Source organism: Camellia sinensis, chromosome 1 (genome assembly GCF_055761805.1).
Source record: "Camellia sinensis isolate YWXY chromosome 1, ASM5576180v1, whole genome shotgun sequence".
Taxonomy (NCBI): Eukaryota; Viridiplantae; Streptophyta; class Magnoliopsida; order Ericales; family Theaceae; genus Camellia; species Camellia sinensis.
This window is the reverse complement of record NC_138961.1, coordinates 248,228,394-248,246,196: the sequence shown is the minus strand read 5'-3', so window position 1 is coordinate 248,246,196 and position 17,803 is coordinate 248,228,394. Positions and strand designations below refer to the sequence as shown.

General features: G+C 35.8%; 2 protein-coding genes across 4 annotated transcripts; both read right to left on the bottom strand.

Annotated features, from left to right (window-relative positions):
- Positions 1-475: 475 nt before the first annotated feature.
- LOC145789402 (31 kDa ribonucleoprotein, chloroplastic-like) lies at positions 476-13,607 on the bottom strand. 3 transcript variants are annotated; one of them, XM_082900943.1, is made up of 6 exons: positions 8,192-9,357; positions 7,993-8,089; positions 5,850-5,948; positions 4,198-4,299; positions 3,792-3,859; positions 476-1,033 (listed from the first exon to the last, which is right to left on the bottom strand). In XM_082900943.1, exons 2-6 carry the CDS (start codon positions 8,080-8,082, stop codon positions 1,024-1,026), a joined length of 369 nt encoding a protein of 122 aa, XP_082757069.1. In that variant the 5' UTR covers positions 8,083-8,089; positions 8,192-9,357; the 3' UTR covers positions 476-1,023. The 3 variants fall into 3 exon arrangements, with proteins under 3 accessions (XP_082757069.1, XP_082757067.1, XP_082757065.1); XM_082900941.1 differs by lacking the exons at positions 3,792-3,859; positions 4,198-4,299; positions 5,850-5,948; positions 7,993-8,089; positions 8,192-9,357 and adding exons at positions 12,813-12,914; positions 13,011-13,607; XM_082900939.1 differs by lacking the exons at positions 476-1,033; positions 3,792-3,859; positions 4,198-4,299; ... (1 more) ...; positions 7,993-8,089; positions 8,192-9,357 and adding exons at positions 11,598-11,654; positions 12,813-12,914; positions 13,011-13,607.
- Positions 13,608-14,433: 826 nt separating this feature from the next.
- On the bottom strand, positions 14,434-16,162 carry LOC114323094 (uncharacterized). Its single transcript, XM_028270569.2, has 2 exons — positions 15,432-16,162; positions 14,434-14,907 (listed from the first exon to the last, which is right to left on the bottom strand). Exons 1-2 carry the CDS (start codon positions 15,993-15,995, stop codon positions 14,587-14,589), a joined length of 885 nt encoding a protein of 294 aa, XP_028126370.2. The 5' UTR covers positions 15,996-16,162; the 3' UTR covers positions 14,434-14,586.
- Between the last annotated feature and the right edge of the window lie 1,641 nt (positions 16,163-17,803).

Here is a 17,803-nt window from a genome sequence, read left to right as displayed (position 1 = left end):
CTAAAAAATTAGTCGCCAAAAGTTCACCATAAATTTAACATTATATTTTTAGCGACTTATGTTTAATGTCGCCAAAACTTAACCATTTAGGGCGACCAAACTTTTAGTCACTAATTTTCTTTTTTATTCATCTTATTTCTTTTAGCTACTAAGTGGTTTAGTAGCCTAGAGTCTAGTTTTTGTTTAGCTACTAAAGTTTTAATTGCCAATTAATTTGCTTTCCTTTTTTTGGCTACTAAATCATTAGTCGCCTAAAGTCTTTTGTTTATGGCTACTACATATTTAGTCGCCGAAAGGTTTGTTTCCATTTAATTCTTTTTTTAGCTACTAACTATTTAGTCGCTAAAAATATTTATTCCATATTTGGCTACCAATTGTTTAGTAGCCAAAAACATAATTTTTTGTTTTTTGTTTTTTTAAAAAAAAAATTAATTTGTCCACAACCTATATGTATTCCATGCAACCTGTAACATGTATACAAACAAAACAATACATATATATATTATCACTCATTCCACAATCTGCATCTATTTCACTTACAACTATCCAAACAAAAGAATAACTTTTAAATGTCAACATTGCAAACAAAGTATATTCCAACTTAAAATAATAATTTCATACAAACCTATTTAAACATATGAGCTACCAGTGACATCTATGCACAGCTATATATAAAATCAAAAGACTTCAAAAATTCACTAGAATAAATCAAAAGGCGTTCTGCATGAAGGGATACAACAAAGGCGTTATGTTGGTGTTGAGCAAAACCCAATCAAACGTAATAGATTCCTGTGAATTGCTACACTTATCATCTCAACTTCACGCTGGAATGTTGCATCTCCACCAGAACTCTCATAGTCATTTAATCGTTTCACAGCCACTTTAGTATTATTTGAAAGCACTCCTTTATAAACCTTTCCAAAACCCCCCTTTCCAAGGACATTTTTCTCATTAAAGTCGTCTGTAACTAGCTGTAATTCTCGCCAAGCAAATCTTCTCAATTGGCCAAATGCAATTCTTTTGTCAACTTCGCCTGAGCATACAAATAAACAGAATCCATCAGTAAATTACAAGAAAACCTAAGTCACAACAAAATCAATACCTTAATTATATATCTACCAAAGATTTAGAATTAATGAGAAAGCTAGAGGTTAATACACATTGACAAGATAAAATATCAAACACTGAAGAACTAACAAAAATATAATGCACCAACAAAAGGAAATTATGAACTATAAACTATGTTAATAAAATCTCAAAATTCAACTGATAACATTTCTTTGGCATTGTTTCATTAAATCCAATTTTTATATACTAATAAGCATTTTTTGCTTTTCTCAAAAGAATCTAATCTGCCTGTAGATATTAAAGATGCTTCACAAATTGATTAGGGAAAAATATTAAACAAACCAAACAAAAAACAAACTATTTTACATTCACTTGTACCTGATTTATACAAAATAAATTTATGATTTTTCAAGCTTTTAAGCAGCCCACGCAAAGAAGGGGCCAGAAAGCACAATGAAGTGGCAATCTTTATAATTAATGTGAGGTACATCACAATGAAGCACGATGACATACAGAACAATGAAGCACAGTGAGTGTTAATCAATTATAATGCAAAACTCAAAGATTTAACAATTAATGTAGAAGCATGGGACAAAACTTCATTAACAGATTGATCAACAATGGTTGAATCACATAAACTTCATTGACATAAACTACTACTTTAATGTAGAAGCCTAGTACTTCACAGATTGAACAATTAATGTGATCAACAACTAATGAATGAAAATAAAATTCCAGAAAATTCCAGATATCGCATAATAATACAACATAATATGAGGTACATAATTTACACAATAGAACTAATTTTTATTTATTTATTTATTTATTTTTTTGTTGGGCAAAATTCACTTTACTCCCTTGACAAGTATAATTTGCTCCAAGTTCAACTTGGATCGATATCACTCGGCCAATAGCAAAAGATGAAACCAGCCTCTTTCATGCCTAACATAACATAGATATAAACATATCATTGTTAAGGAAATTTCCAAGGAAAAATACACTTGCATAAGAAGCATTGGAAATTAACTCCCTAAAGAAGGTATCTTTCTTGCTGTAAAGTGAGTTAATAATGATGTCCATAAGCCAAGACACCTCAGCCTGAAATTCAAACTTCTCTGCATTACTGCGGAGGGAGCTCTTCAACATCAACTCAGTTTCCATGAACCACATAATTAAAAATCATGTTAGAAGATCCAAATCAAGCAAATAAGAAGAGTATATAAAAGAAAATCAAACCATTCCTGCAAGTTGGGTAATTGTCCTATTTAGAAGGTGAACCTATAGAATGCAAGTATGGAAAATGGTTTTACAAAGTTAAACAAAGACTTGTATCTAATCATATCCTCTAATCATATATTTCCCATGTTTTTCCTTCGGGGAAAATGAAATTCACAAAAAAAAAATAAGGACTTAAGTCTAGCATTAAACAAGTCATGCGTTTTGGGAAAACGATCCAAAACGATCCCAAACGATGCAATGAAGCATCCTTACCAAATTTATTTTTCTTCTGTTTTTTGTTTCATTCCATCTTTTGTCAAGGGGAAGCTGCCTGTGAGAGCCACAAGGTGGTTCAGGGGCTATTTTAAATTTTTGCCCACGGAACGCCCTTTTTCCGACTAAGTTTAAGGCGTATTCAGCTCTAAGTCTCAACCTACGGGTCAAAATTACATTCTGTCAGTTGTCACAAGTCCTATTTGTCAAGGGAAGCTGTTCGTGAGAGCCACACAGTGGTTCGGGGGCTGTTTTGAATTTTCGCCCTCGGAACGCCCTTTTTTGACTAAGTTTAAGACGTTTTCGGCTCAAACTCCAAGCCTACGGGTCCTAATTACATTCCGTCTGTTGTCATAGGTCGTAATTGTCCTGGGGAAGCTTTCTGTAAGAGCCACACGGTGGCTCGGGGGCTATTTTGAATTTTAGCCCCAAAAATGCCCTTTTCTGACTAAGTTTAAGGCGTATTTGGCTCTAACTCTCAACCTATGGGTCCGAATTACATTTCGTCAGTTGTCACAAGTCCTATTTGTCAAGGAAAATCTTTCCGAGAGAACCACACGGTGGTTCGGGGGCTGTGTTGAATTTTCACCCTCGGAACGCCCTTTTTCAACTAAGTTCTAAGGCGTATTCAGCTCTAACTCCCAACCTACGGATCCGAATTACATTCCATCAGTTGTCACAAGTCTTATTTGTCAAGGGGAAGCTGTCCGTGAGAGTCACATGGCGGTTCGGGGGCTGTTTTGAATTTTCAACCGCGAAACGTCCTTTTTTGACTAAGTTTAAGGTGTTTTCGACTCTAACTCCCAACCTACTGGTCTGAATTACATTCCGTCAGTTATCACAAGTCCTATTTGTCAAGGGGAAACTGTCTGTGAGATTCACATGGTGGTTTGGGAGCTGTTTTGAATTTTTGCCCCCGGAACACCCCTTTTCGACTAAGTATTGCTCTACAATTTTTGGTGGTGTTTGACTGGTGTCTCCATAACATCAAAAAGTAGCATAGAATGTTTGACATGTTCAATGATAATTGAAAGGATAACTTACATCCTCTCTTTTGTGTGTGTGTGGGGGGGGGGGGGGGGGGGGGGGGGGGGGGGGGGTCTCTGAATTTTCTGGCCATCACTCCAATTCAAATATGATGTAAGAATATTATTTTTTCCCCCAAATGTTATGAATTCTCATCAGCATTTTTTTGGCCAACTCTCCAAAGCTAACTTTATGATCTGACTTACAATGCCTTTGTGCTAGGATGAAAGATGGTGTGCACGGAGTACTTCTGCATCACAAGCAAGTTCCTTTCCTATTTCCAAACAAGAAGTCCTATATTATTACTTTCAACTAGTTAAGGGTGTGTTTTGATCAAAGATTTAAGTAGGGATTTGTGGAGGGAAAGGAAAAACAAAGGGAAAAGCAATTGAAATACAAGCTAAATTTTGTTCACTTTTCCCTTCCATCTTCTTTCCCCTTCACAAATTCCTCATCAAATCCTTGATCCAAAGACTACCTAAATGATTCTTGCTATTTATTTCATAGCTTCACCACTTGTTATATGAAAATAGATCAAAAGACGTGAGAAAACTTTAAATCAACTGATAAGTAATATTTGTGGGCAACAAAGATGCATGCAACTGTGCCCACCTCAACGTTAACAGGCTTCTCACACTTCTTTTTAATAGGCTTTTCATCATCTGTTGCAGTCCTTTTCCCAAGTAATGCATATAAGTGTGCATCTATGAGTTGCTATACCAAAAGACAACAAAGAAATGTAACTAAAAAGATTATTGAAATACCTCAATAAGCCTCTGAAATTATATCATCTGTTAAAAACCAAGAAAAGCATTTCATATCAAATATATATACTACCATGTGTAAATGTTACCTTGACAATCTTCAGGTCAACCCAAGGCTGCCTCTTCCGTACATGACCAAATAATTCACCAACTAAGAATGCCAACTGGTTTGACAAATCATGAAACTAAAATCCACTAAAGTCATGGGATTATAAATCCATGATTTTTGAGGTCTCATGTGAAAACCAAGAGATTCAAAAAATAAATAAAGAAATAAAACATGAGAGAAATAACTGAAAGAAGATTGTCTTCATCAATTACCCTGAAACATTTTTCTATTCTATGTTAAAGCTTCTATGAATGCCAACTGGTTTATGGTGACTGAGGGCAATTACGAAAGTCACTGGAAATTATGGAAGTGACAAAGGCAATTGTGGCGGGATCCATTAAGAGCCTTAAGACCATATTATCCTAGCTTTTCATACTGCTTTTGATAAACTTCCTTCTGTTTAATGAAAGCAACCATAAGTTGAAGAGGTGGTAGCCGAATTTATTCTAGGTTCTATTTGCTAAGTTTCTGACTGCAGCTTCCTTGCAGGGTTGCAGAAAAGGATAAGGTATATTGGGCTAAAAAGTAATCTTATGCATACAACAAATATAGAGTTCTTCAAACCTCGTTCCAACGCCTTACAATGTTAAAAATAAAGTGAAATATACAACCCAAGAACTATTTTGCTACTTGTAGGCCCATTTAGAAGGTATAACTAAGTCAAGTAGCCTTATAGTTCTCCAAAATCCAGTCAAGTAATTCAAACCATCAACGAATATAATAGCAAGCTTCTCCAAATTGAAGAAAAAGAAATTCCAAATCAAGTACAGAGCACAGTGATTAAGAATGAAGACCAAGAAATTCCAATATGCATCTATATTAGTAAGTTTCACATCATCTCTAATTTCACTTATGTTTAATTCTATGCTGAAATTCAAAACAATGCTCCTTCATTAGCATGTCAAAAGCCACACACTACCTACCTCCAATTAGATTAGATTTTCAAACAAATGAGCAAATGAAGCAGCAAAATACAGCAGAAACACCAAAATACAGCAGAAGCATTAAAAAAATAAAAAAATAAAAACCTAAATAATAAACAAGAACAAACGTAGCCATCAAACCCACAATCCTAAGATCAAAACAGAGCAACAAGTAAAGCTTCAACTCCTTTGTCGACTGCTCTTCTTAAACTTTGGTTTATTATTCAACTCTACCTCAACAATTTCCCCAATGGAAAACCTCTTCAATCTCGTCGAAATCAAAGCCCAAATTCAAATTTTATATACATATGTATACAAAAAAGAAAAACCAAAATAACAATCTTTCATCAATGGTGATGGGTGGATCGATTTGGGGTTGGGTATGTACGAAGGTATGCAAATGGAAGAAGAAAACCCTAGAGGTTGAAATTAGGAGAAGAGAGACTGAAAGATAGAGAGAGGACATACTTGGGATAATGCTCCAATGGTGGATTGACGGTGGTGCTCGTGTGCGATGGCCGTGATGCTCCTATACTCGACGATGATGGAGACAAAAGCGAGAGAGCACTACAAAAAAATTCACTTTTAGCAGCGGCCCAAAATGCCGCTAAAGCCAAGAAAAAGCGTCGCTAAAAACTAGAAAATCTTTACTCGCGGTTGCAATAGCGACGGCCAAACCGCCGCAAAAGCCCCATCGGCATATCCTTATAGTGACGTTTTCCTCAAACGCTGGTATAATTATTTTTATCGCGACGGCCGATGTAGTGACAGTTATAAATGTCGCTATATCTTAAATTTACCCATTACTTGCTAACTTTATAGTGATGGGTCGACCGCTGCTATATCCTTCACTTTTGCGACATTTTGTGAACCACTACTATATCTTGACTCTATTCCATCAGTTTTACACTGTCGCTATAACCATAAAATTCTTTTTGAATTTTATTTGCAGCGGCAGTTATTAACCACGGTTATATGCTATGTTTACTATTCAATTACCAATAATATATAGCTTGAAATTTTCAATGATTTACTAACCATTAATGGTTGTCTCTCACTTATCCCTGCTCACATTATATATCCATAAAAATATTATTTTATTCTAATGGCTCAATACTCAATAATTGTAAAAGGTAAAAGAGTCAGCATTTTTATAATCCCAAAATATCCAAAACACCTTAATTAAAAGGTTCATTATATAAGCCTGTAATACAAAAAAGATCCAATATTTCTAACAAACTAATAGCCCACACCATAATCTAAAAGGTATATATAAACTTGTCACAGGACAATAGTACTCAAAAGTATTACTCATGACGCCATTTTATAAAGAACTCCATAAAAAATGTTCAAATCGAGAAATGACGTCCATTGATTGATGCTTTCATGTTGTCTTATTTCCTACAATAAAAATGATTGAATGAGCATAAGTATCATTTTTAATTTCAAAATCTATAAAGAAAATTTAGACTACAAATAATTCTCGACAAGTCTTATCTTTTTGGTAAGTATGTGGTTTACATATCAAAAAATATCACCATACTCAAGTTGAAGATCATATTTGCATATTAAGATAGATCAGCCATTCAGAGAGAAAACAACAACAAATGGAGAGAAAAAATACAGTAATGCAGAAGTGTAAGGTGGATAAAGATTTAAGAAACAAATTGTTCTCAATTTGTGCAGTCAGTTCTTCTTGTTGTTCTTTAAGCACTGCAAGTTGATTTCTAAGATTAGATATGGGTGAAGACATGTAAAGGGCTTAGAACATGTAAACAAGCAACTAACAATTATTAATGTCTGGGAAATTATATCTAAATATGTGCCCACCTCGCCTCTGCTATTACTACTAAGTATAGAACTCTGATGAAGAACACCTTCCACAAGGCCTTTTAAGTTTGGATGTTGCTTTCAGCTTCTGTTTTCCCAAGTGGTCTCTTGCCTATAGGTAATCACTAATAGCCTCATTGCCTCACCCTACTCCCAATCTCTCATAGTCAGTGTATCACTCAAGAAGAGGATTATATTATGAAAGAACAACGGTTTTGAAAATGGACTTTTATTCATATACCATAAACATAAACATTACAATTGAAAGACTCTTACAAACAAGTGTTCTTTTTTTTTTAGATGAAAAGAAGTTATTACTCATGCTATCTATAATACTCCCTATTTTTTCTATGTGCCCTTGAATATAAGACTCTCTTTCCTTACACATCCTGAGGGCAGACTCCAAAGCTAGGATGTTAAAACATATCTAAATAAAAGATAAGATGCCAACAGGTTGGCATTTGGACTGAATCAGCCAATAAAGCCAAACATTAGTAACAATCACTAAATCAAGCAACCAATAGCAACATCCAAGGGTCTATTTTTTAATTGTATATTACAGTTTGATCCATTGTTGATATTCAAATTTGTTTGATTGCCCAATTCTCTATTTCACTGGTTTGTTTGGTATTTTTACGGATACCAGTAAAGGAAGCAAAGTAGAAAGTCAACCTATCAAATCCCAATTTTGTCCAACCCAACTAACAATTTATTGGTAGAGAAGTCATTAACATTGGTTCTAAATTTGTGTCAATGTATGTGTATTGTAAGGATGACTTACCCCGATTAAAAGGTTGCATTTCATGACTCCCAAAAGAGGATCTCTGATGTATTTGTGGAGAAGCCTGGTTCGAAATGCCACTAGATCCATCTGTCGCCTAATTTATACAATAAAGTTTACATGAGTATGCATAAATTTAGAAAAGGATGACATATGATAAATACATCATTTAGATAAATATGTTTACTTGTAGTTATACCTGCAAACCACTAGAACATTGTCTCTGTCTCATCAAAAATGCTACTTGCTCTTTTGAAGAGTTTATTACAGCATCTTGAGCTTGCAACTGAATACCTTGAGTTTGCAACTGATCACCTTGAGTTTTTACTTGTTCCTTCAAGATTATATAAGCGATAGGAAAACCTCATATACACCTCACAAGATTATTTTCTTTGTCTACTTCAGTAACTCTATATATCAGAGGGTTTCTGATTTGAGGGTCTTTGAGGGTTGAGGCGTTATTCACACAAAACAGAGGCTCCTAAAAACTTGCACATGAGAACCAACCACTTATTATTGCCCAAACAAAAGCCCTTATGGACTGTCGAAAGTATTTAAAATTTGAATGCGTGAATAGAAATATGTCCTTTCATTTATCCTGTTTTCAAAAACTCAATGTCACAAATACCAACATATGTTCTCCTCTTTGAAAGCTGATGCACTTATCGCAACTGATTTGGCTAATTTAGGTTGTGTTTATGTTAACATAGGTATTCATTCACATGATCTATTTGTTTTGTTCCCCTTCATAACTTGGTTCTGTTTCATACTAAATAATTTTTTTTCAAATCAGATGATTGTTGGTCGGCTCAAGAACGAAATTCAGAGGTCAATTTAAATCCTACTACATTTATGCCATGTTTTCCATCTAGTTTAATTGGTAAAGTCTGTTGGTGGTGGTGCTAGAGACTTGGGATTGGAATTGTCAGTCCCACTTTTATAGCTATCCTCTCATTGTGTCCATCACCATTGGACTAAAAAAAGAACTGAACAATATACCTTCCGGTCCATTAGGAAAATATTGTTTCTTTCTTTAAAACACAGTAATGTTTACTTTGGATCTAAAGGCCAGTTTTGATATAAATATATTGGTTGTTAAGCTCAGAAATAGTAGAAACTGAACTTTAAAGCCAGGTATGCAATAAAATTTTTTTCATTGTAAATTGGTCTTGCAGGGTCAACTAGTCCCCGAATCAGAAAGTTTTCCATTGGGAATTAAATCTGTGGTTGACTATGTACATGATAAAGGCCTCAAGCTTGGAATTTATTCTGATGCTGGGTAAAATTAATTTCCTAATATTGTGTCGGAGGATTATAAATTAGATCACAATTAAATTATTATCTTGTTTTTATTTCTCAAGTGTTCTATACTCTGTCACAATCTGATTTCTCTCTTCTGACTTATTCAACTTAATTTCTAGGATGTCTACATGTCAAGTTCGACCTGGATCAATTTACCATGAAAATGATGATGCAGAGCTTTTTGCCTCTTAGGTTAGTTTGTGACATATCTTATCAAATATAAGAAGAAGAAAAAGTCAAGTGTTTTCCTTAGCCCCTGTGGATTAAGGATGCCCCTATAATTAAATATCGTGGGTTTGGAATGGTCAAGGGTTTGGAAATTGGATTGAGGGTTTGAGCATAGATAGTGGTCAGAATGATTGAGCTTTGATGCCGTTTTGAATTGGAAATTTAAGGAGAAAAGTTACTGGATTTTCTGGGCTGTAGGGTAAATCTAGAATTTTCTGGACAACAGAGAAGTCTTAAGAGTTAGAATATAAAGGTTAGGGTTTGGATCAAGGTCTAAGGGTTTTAAGGACTCAATTAAGGTGATAGAAAAGATAGATGTGGTTGTTATTTATGCAGAGGCTTTCTGGAATTTAAACATATAAGAAGAACCTTTGAATCTCATTGAGATTTTCTAGGAATCTCATCTAGAAGGTGTAAGAGGGGCTAATTTGAGCCCACTAAATTATTTAGGCCCAATAGCCCAAGATTAGTGGGTCCGAATTTATCGCAAGTCCAAGACTGGCGGGACCAGATTTATCACCATCAAACGGGCTAAATGGCTCTAAGCCTCGAAAGGGTTCGGAACCACGAACCTAGAGACTTACTCGGCCCCGGACTCGAAAGGGTATTAAGCAAGCCTAGAGATCCGAGGCACTCGGACTCGAAAGGGTTCGGATCCATGAACCTAGAGGTCCGAAACATTTGGCTTCGAACGGATTCAGACACAATCTAGAAGTCGCTCCGTTAATGAGTCCCAGAACACTTGCGGGCTCGGAGCTTTCCGGGATCTACGTACCAGAACTATGGGCGTAATGGAGTCCGAACAAAGGACCCGATCCTGAGGACGGTGAGTGGAGATAAATTCACTCTTCGGTTAAACTAGCCTATACCCGGGTCGAGGTGGCACGACCCCGGGGGGTCCATAAGACTCGGCAATATTTTGCGGCAGGACGTCCTCTGGGACTACCCCTGACCCTTTGGGATGATTGGGGATCATTGGTTAGGTGTGGCTAAGAAGAAGGGTTCGCCGAGGGATTGATCTCCTCTTCGGGGTTTTCTCATCCTCGGAGAAGTCACCTCCTCGGAGAGGTCACCTCCTCGGACAAGGTGGTTAGAGAGAATATCCCCCATGTGCCTTGCACATGGGCTCCATCCTACATCATGAGGTGCCTATAAATAGCACCCACCCATAGCTTTACAAGGGATGGATTTTGGAGATTTTAACTCTTGGGAAAGAACTAATTTCCCTTCTCCATTATCAACCTTGAGAGTGAAAGTGGGAGATCGATGGGAGAGCCTTGCCATTATTCTATTCTCTAGCCATTTTGCCTTCTTCTTCACCCAATCTCTTATCTCCATCATCTCCTTTGTTGTTGTGTTCCTAAGTTGAGATTATTGAAGAATCTAAGCCTCTCATCATATTCTAGAGAATTCGAAGTTGTTCTTCAAGGATCTTTGAAGATCTTCGAATTTTCCAACTCTTTTCTTGAACCCTCTCCTACAGAAGGATTCAATGAAGTCTCACCACCACTAAAAATGTAAGAGAAATTTCCAGAAATTTCATTATCTAAACTTGTATTGTTGTCTCTGCAAGCTAACTTTACATAGAAGTATAAGACTATCTTGGTAGACTAAGGCCTCGTTTGGGAACCCTCCATTTTAGCTAAAAAGCCAAAAAGTTACTAGAATTTCCAGAAATTCCAACAAGCATTTCAAAGACAAAGTAGAACTTGAAGGTATTCCAAATAAGGGAAAGGCGCAATAATTCTCATAAACAACCACCTAAATAGTTCATTCTCTAAATTAAAAAGAAAGTTACCAAATTACCTCCAAATCTGAAAATAATAATAATAATAATAATAATAATAATAATAATAATAATAATAATAATAGATAAAAAAAAATACCCATATAAATGTTTCTTTAAATTATCAGGAATTCATGAATTTAGATGAAAATTCTGCCAGTTTACCACATTATGTATCCATGAGCTTCATTAATTGATATTTTATGATGTGTTATTAAGGGTGTGGATTTTTTGAAGTATGACAACTGTTACAATCTAGGAATCAAACCACAGGTGCAGACATACATGACTATACTCACCTCTCTTAGACAGGTGCGGACTTCTTTCTTCTCAAGATATGATATACCTATATTCACAAACTAAAAGTTAAAACCAGAGAGAGCATAAAATAAGAACATCAAGATGTAGACAAAGATATTACCTATAGGTAAACCAGGTGCTATATTAAGTGCTAAGTTTAGGCATAGGTGATATATAGCAAGCCATATAATTTACCACTGGAGTAGAATTTTTGGAACTACAAGGCAAAATATAGCAATAGCAAGCCATATATAGCTCACCATTGGACCCCCATGGCAACTAGCTTTGCCATTCTTTAGAGAACTGTCCCCTAGCGGCAGCAAACAGTAGGTGGGATAGACAGTGACTTCAACCAAGAGATTGAAAGTACTTTTTCTTTGTTATCCCTATTCTTTTTTAATCCAAGAAGAAGAGTTTTTTTTTTTTTTTTTTTGATAAATTAATCCAAGAAGAAGAGATTATTGAAGCACAGTTGGACCATTGAAAACATTGTATTTCGATCAAGCTACCAACCCATTTTCTGCAACCATATATTTGCCTGCAAATTTATGGGCTATGGATACAAAGGCTTGTTAGGAGACACACCCTTAAACCTACAATTAGTTAGCCAGAACATGGCGAAAGAAAATGTACTCGCAAACTGAGCTATCAGGAGATCTAAATAAATTAAGCACCAAAATTAGTTAGCCAGAACATGGCGAAAGAAAATGTACTCGCAAACTGAGCTATCAGGAGATCTAAATAAATTACGCACCAAAAAGGTAAAGGAATTTAAAAATCAGAATGAAATGATGACAAAAAAGATGCATAATAGGAAGGCCAACCAAGGCTTTCACAAAGAAGTTGTTGACGTGAAATTAGAGGGGCTGAAGATGAGAGAGAGGAGTGTGGGACTGCTCACATGGTCTTAGTCACGTCATTGGGGGTACTAAATTAGGGGATGCAGTGGGATTGTCAATTTAAAGTGTTGTTTAATGTGTTGTCAAAACACCGCATTGCAATTAAGAGAACTGGATACCTAGCACATAGCTATCCACTACAGCAAACTAAAAATAAACAATCTTTCACAAAAGAATCAAGCTTGAAATATAATTTACCGATAACAATAACAAAGGAACAAATAATTCTATCTTTAGCATGACTCCAAATTGAAGTGCCAAACAGAGAAACCCAAAAAAGATGAATAGAAAAGGATCAAACTTACATAACGGTGGAACATCTCAACAGCCTTCTCAGCTTCTTCGACAGTACTCATTGTTACGAATCCAAAACCTCGACTCTGATCCGTTTCCCTATTGTAAATTACCTACAATCAAAACCACCTAATGATCATCATAATCACATCCCTCAAAATTCCCAATTTCCAATAATCACACACACAGAAACACAGAGATTATTATACCTCAGCAATCTCAACAATACCAGCCTGATCAAAAAGCTGAGCCAATTTCTCACTATCAATGTCATAAGGCAAATTCCCAACAAAAATCTTAGCCTCTTCAGATGGCTCAGGATAGGACTCTTCTTCACTCTCCTCCAAAACCCCACCATCTCTGATTCCCTCTCCTCTATCTTCTCCACCCTCACCTTCCCAAGAAGTAGCAGTGGCCTCCGTTTCCGCCAAAGTCTCGTCTCCCCACTTGAACCCATCAATTGGGTTCTGTTCTTCGCCCTCTTGTTGGGCCCAATCTGAGGTCTGCGCAACGAACGAGACCACACCCGATGATGATGATGATGACGTAATCTTGGGTCTGAGAGAGACCCATGAAGATGAATGGAATGAAGCAGAAAGAGATGATAATGAGCATGAGAGATGGGTGAGTTTGATTGTTTTTGAGGGGATTGAGAGTAATGGGTGTTGGGTTTTGGAAGTGAATAGTGCTGGAACAGAGGTTATTATACAACACTCGGCCATTGACAATGGTTTGATAGCACCACAAGTCATTTCTACAGAGGGTTAGAGAGAAGATAAGGGGGAGGGAGCGTCACAGTTTGGTCCGCAGGGATAAGATATTCTAGGTTTGGAGAGAGATGATCCTCCTACCCCCAATTTTTTGTTTTTTTCAAAAAGACCCTTAATTTATGAGTAATACTTTGAAGGCCCATGAAATATTAATTCTTCTCATTACAGGCCCTCAATTTTCTTTTCATTGACTCTCCCTCACACTTCCACCAAGGATCCTCTAAAGTGAAATTTTCCTAAAGTTTCTTAGAGTACTACATTGTGTGGTTGAGATTTACTGGCAAGTCACATCAGAAAAATTGATGTGACTTGCCAGTAAATCTCAACCACACAATGTAGCACTCTAGGAAACTTTAGAGAAAAATCACTCTAGAGGATCCTTACTCTCACACTTCAGTTATGAGAATAGTCTGCTGTGAAAACATGTACAGGGGTTTGAAATGAGTTTTGCATTCCCATAACTTAGGATTTAGGGGTGCTTCTCATCATATCATTGAGTCATTCTTAAAGCCTGCGCGATCTATCGTTAAAACTAGTTAACTATTAGTCATTTTGACGATTAATTTATTAATTTTTTTGAAATATCATATTAATCATGTACTCCTTAAATAAAAGGGGACAGTATGCTTATATAGCTAGAACTATGGAAATAACAATGAACAAATGACAAAATACATTGATTGGCACACGAAAACTTTGTGTTCCTCAATCCATGGACTCGTTTTTACATTCAATCATGAAGATTGCATTCCTGGTCATGACTGCTTTTTGTTAAGCTTATAATTGTTTGCTTTTGAACTATTAGCAGAGGTTGGATGATAGTTAATGCCAAAATCTCTCCCACAATGAAGAAGCATTCAAGTATTTAAGAGTACTATTATACATTAAACGAAATTTTACACGACTTTTTTTTAACACTAAACACAAAAGATATTTGAGCACACACATTAATAAATACACGACTTTGTATTCAGCGATAAGCAATCTGATATGTGTTCTCAGAAATAAAAGGGATTCATTCGTGTATGGGTTTGAAGTTCTTGTAAGCGATCACTGCATAGAAAGAGTCTGACCCAGAAGACAATCCCAACAATCTCATGATCCAACCGAAAGGCGATCTGTCCTCTTGAGCACCACCAGTGGCTGGCAATTTCCGAACAATTTCTGGCTTTGTAAATCCTTCAATGCACTGGAAGTACTGCATGACCAGTTGTACCCGACTGTACGCAGTCCCCTCTCTCCATGCACCGATGGCTTTTTCATAGAACATTCGATTACTGAAGCTAACTATGAACACTCCACCTGGCCTCAGCACCCGAAACACCTCTGCAAACACCTGCAAAATATTTAACTTTAGTCTACATTACATCTAATAGTTAGTCTTGAAATTCAGTTCCAAAACTTGCACTCAACTCAGCTAGGCCTTACTCCTGCAGTGAATTATTCCTATTCAAATTAATTGTAAAGTAGATTTTATATTGAACCAAATATTTACATGGAAATCGTAAATAAAAATATTTTACTTTACAATGAACCTGACACTCTGAATTTAAAAGATCCAAACTACCCAAATCTTTCCCAAGTTTCAGTTCTATTGTAGGCATTTGTTTAATCTTACAAAGTTGTCTCTCTTACATTTGTCATTTTGACAGAGAAGAAAATTGTCGAGGGTAGCAATTTCAGAGAATGATGAACTTCAATTTCCCCTTGAATTACTAAAGCCACATCACATATCAATTTTGGTGAATTAACAGTTGTACTTTACACATACACATAAATTAGTTACATAGCATAGCATTCTATGTCCAGTTCTATGATCAGATTCTGTGTTCCTATCATTAATCGTGATTCGTGAATTACCTTTTCTGGCTGCTGAAGATACTGCACGCTAACAGTGCATAACACAGCATCCAAACAGCCACTCTCCAATTCAAGTTTCTGATCACAATTAAGATCCTTGACGAAAAAATAATCAAGCCTTGGGTTCTTGGCAAGCTCTTGTGCATTGAGCCCATGTCCCACCACTCTTTTGTACTCAACTTCTTTGGGTAGATGGCTAACCCATGAGCTAGCAAGGTCAAGAATCTCCGAGCCAGGGCTCAACCTTTCTCTGTAAAGTTCAGTCAATGTGGCAATAAAGTTGTCATCGACATGGTTGACAAAGCAAGGGAAGGCATAGAAATCTTGGTCAGGGTAGGTGTTGAGTTTGGTTCTGCCCTCTGGGCTGAGAACTAGGCGTTTGATTTTGCCTGCTGAGGAGGGTTGTGTTGTTTGGTTGTTTTCATGGAGGGTGTTTGATATGATGGTTCTTGAATGGAGAGTTCTGGATTTGGGTAGGAGAGAGAAGAGGAGATTTCTGGGTTGGTTTGGTGTTGATGGGTGACACTGCCATGGCTTGAGGTAATTTGGATGAAGGGTGAGCATGGAGTCTTTTGATAATTGATGAAGTTTTTCAATATGTGAAGGTGAGAGATAAGTGGCCTACAACCATCTGGATTGTTAACGCAAATCCCTTTTTGGAATAGGGTGCAAATCGCTGAAATGAGGTGAGAGTAGGAGTGCTTGGGTTCGGTCAGATTGTAGTTTGGGCTGAGAAATTCTTATTTCAACAATGCTAGAGGGTCACAATTTTTGTGGTCACAATGGCTCAAAACTGTCAAAACGACGTCGTTTTGGGTGTAAAACATGCCAAAACGACGTCGTTTTGACAGTTTTGAGCCATTGTGGCCACAAAAATTGTGGCCCTCAAACATTTTCCTTCTTTTCTTATTTGCATCCGACTACTTTTGGTTTCGAAATTCATGAACGGATTAGATGAATTGACGGGTGAATTGAATTGGCTGATTTAATCAATTTTAATTTTACAAAAATAATTCTTATATTTTTACTAAAAGGTGAAAAATATCCCTTTCAGATTTTAATATTTAATTTATTGAACAAATAAATAATATATACATGTATCAATATTTTAAAAAAATTAAAATTCTACACGGTCAAGTCGAATTTGACAAATTGAAACTTATAAATGTGCCACCTGATTGAAACACAATTTTTTTTAAAAATTATTAGACCTGCATCCATTCGCCACCCATTACATCGAAACTGCTTATTTGACGTCAGGATAGATTAGGTTAGATGTATTGAACGGTCAGATAGATGTTTGTTAAGTCATAATTTATTTAAGAAGCGACATTTTATAAGTGGTCTACGTCAAAAATAGTGTGTATTATTTATTTATTTATTATTATTAATTTTTTTTTTAGAGAGTATGAAAAATATTTATATTAAAATCAACAATATATAGAACAAGACCCCAAAGGGCCATACAAACTATACAATTAAATAAAAAAAATAACAAATCCGTCAAAAAAGACCAACTACGATGTAATCTGAAAAGCAAGATCTACATCAAATCAAGTAAGATTTGCTTGAAAACCTGATGTCTCCATCAACGTCGTCCTTATCGCTATTGCCCAACTTTGCCACCACCATCGCCATACTTCGAACACTGTCAGAAGGTAGAATTGAGAAGAAGGTACACCCACAATGGTATGAGAGAAGGTTTAAGAGATGAGGAAACCATTGTAGGGTTAGAAAATTCAAAAATTTATGTCAAAATAGAATAAAAAAAACTTTCAAACTCCTATTTTATATATAAAAAATCTAAATCTACACTCTAAAACTACAAATCTATATTTTAAGGATGTAAATCTATATTTTAAAAATATAAAAAGAATCATCAAAATATCGCCACACAACCACCAAAACATCGCTGGAAATCTCCCTACAGAAAAGCTCTACTCTCTCCCTCTCTGAAACTTCTATTTATTATTATTTTATTTTTTTGGTTGCGCTTTGAGATCTATAGTTTCTTCCCTTTTTATTTAGGGAAATTTGGTCATAAACCCCTCTTAGCTTCATTTTCTTGTTAAAAGGATAGAAAAAAAATTAGTATTTTCAAAACCCCCTTTATAATTATAAAATTCTATATAAAGGACAAAATTTGTTATTTGAATATTTTATTTGACCATTATACCATCTCTTCATTGTCTATCAGTGTCACTTATTTTCACCGTCGGCCAGCAACCACCATTTTTACCGTTAAACCACCATCATCTCAGATTTGATACCTACGAACTCATATTTGAGATCAATAACTTCAGATCAGAGATTAAAAAACATTAGATTTGGTAGAAAAATGAGAAATTGAAATATTGCAATGAAAAATTAAG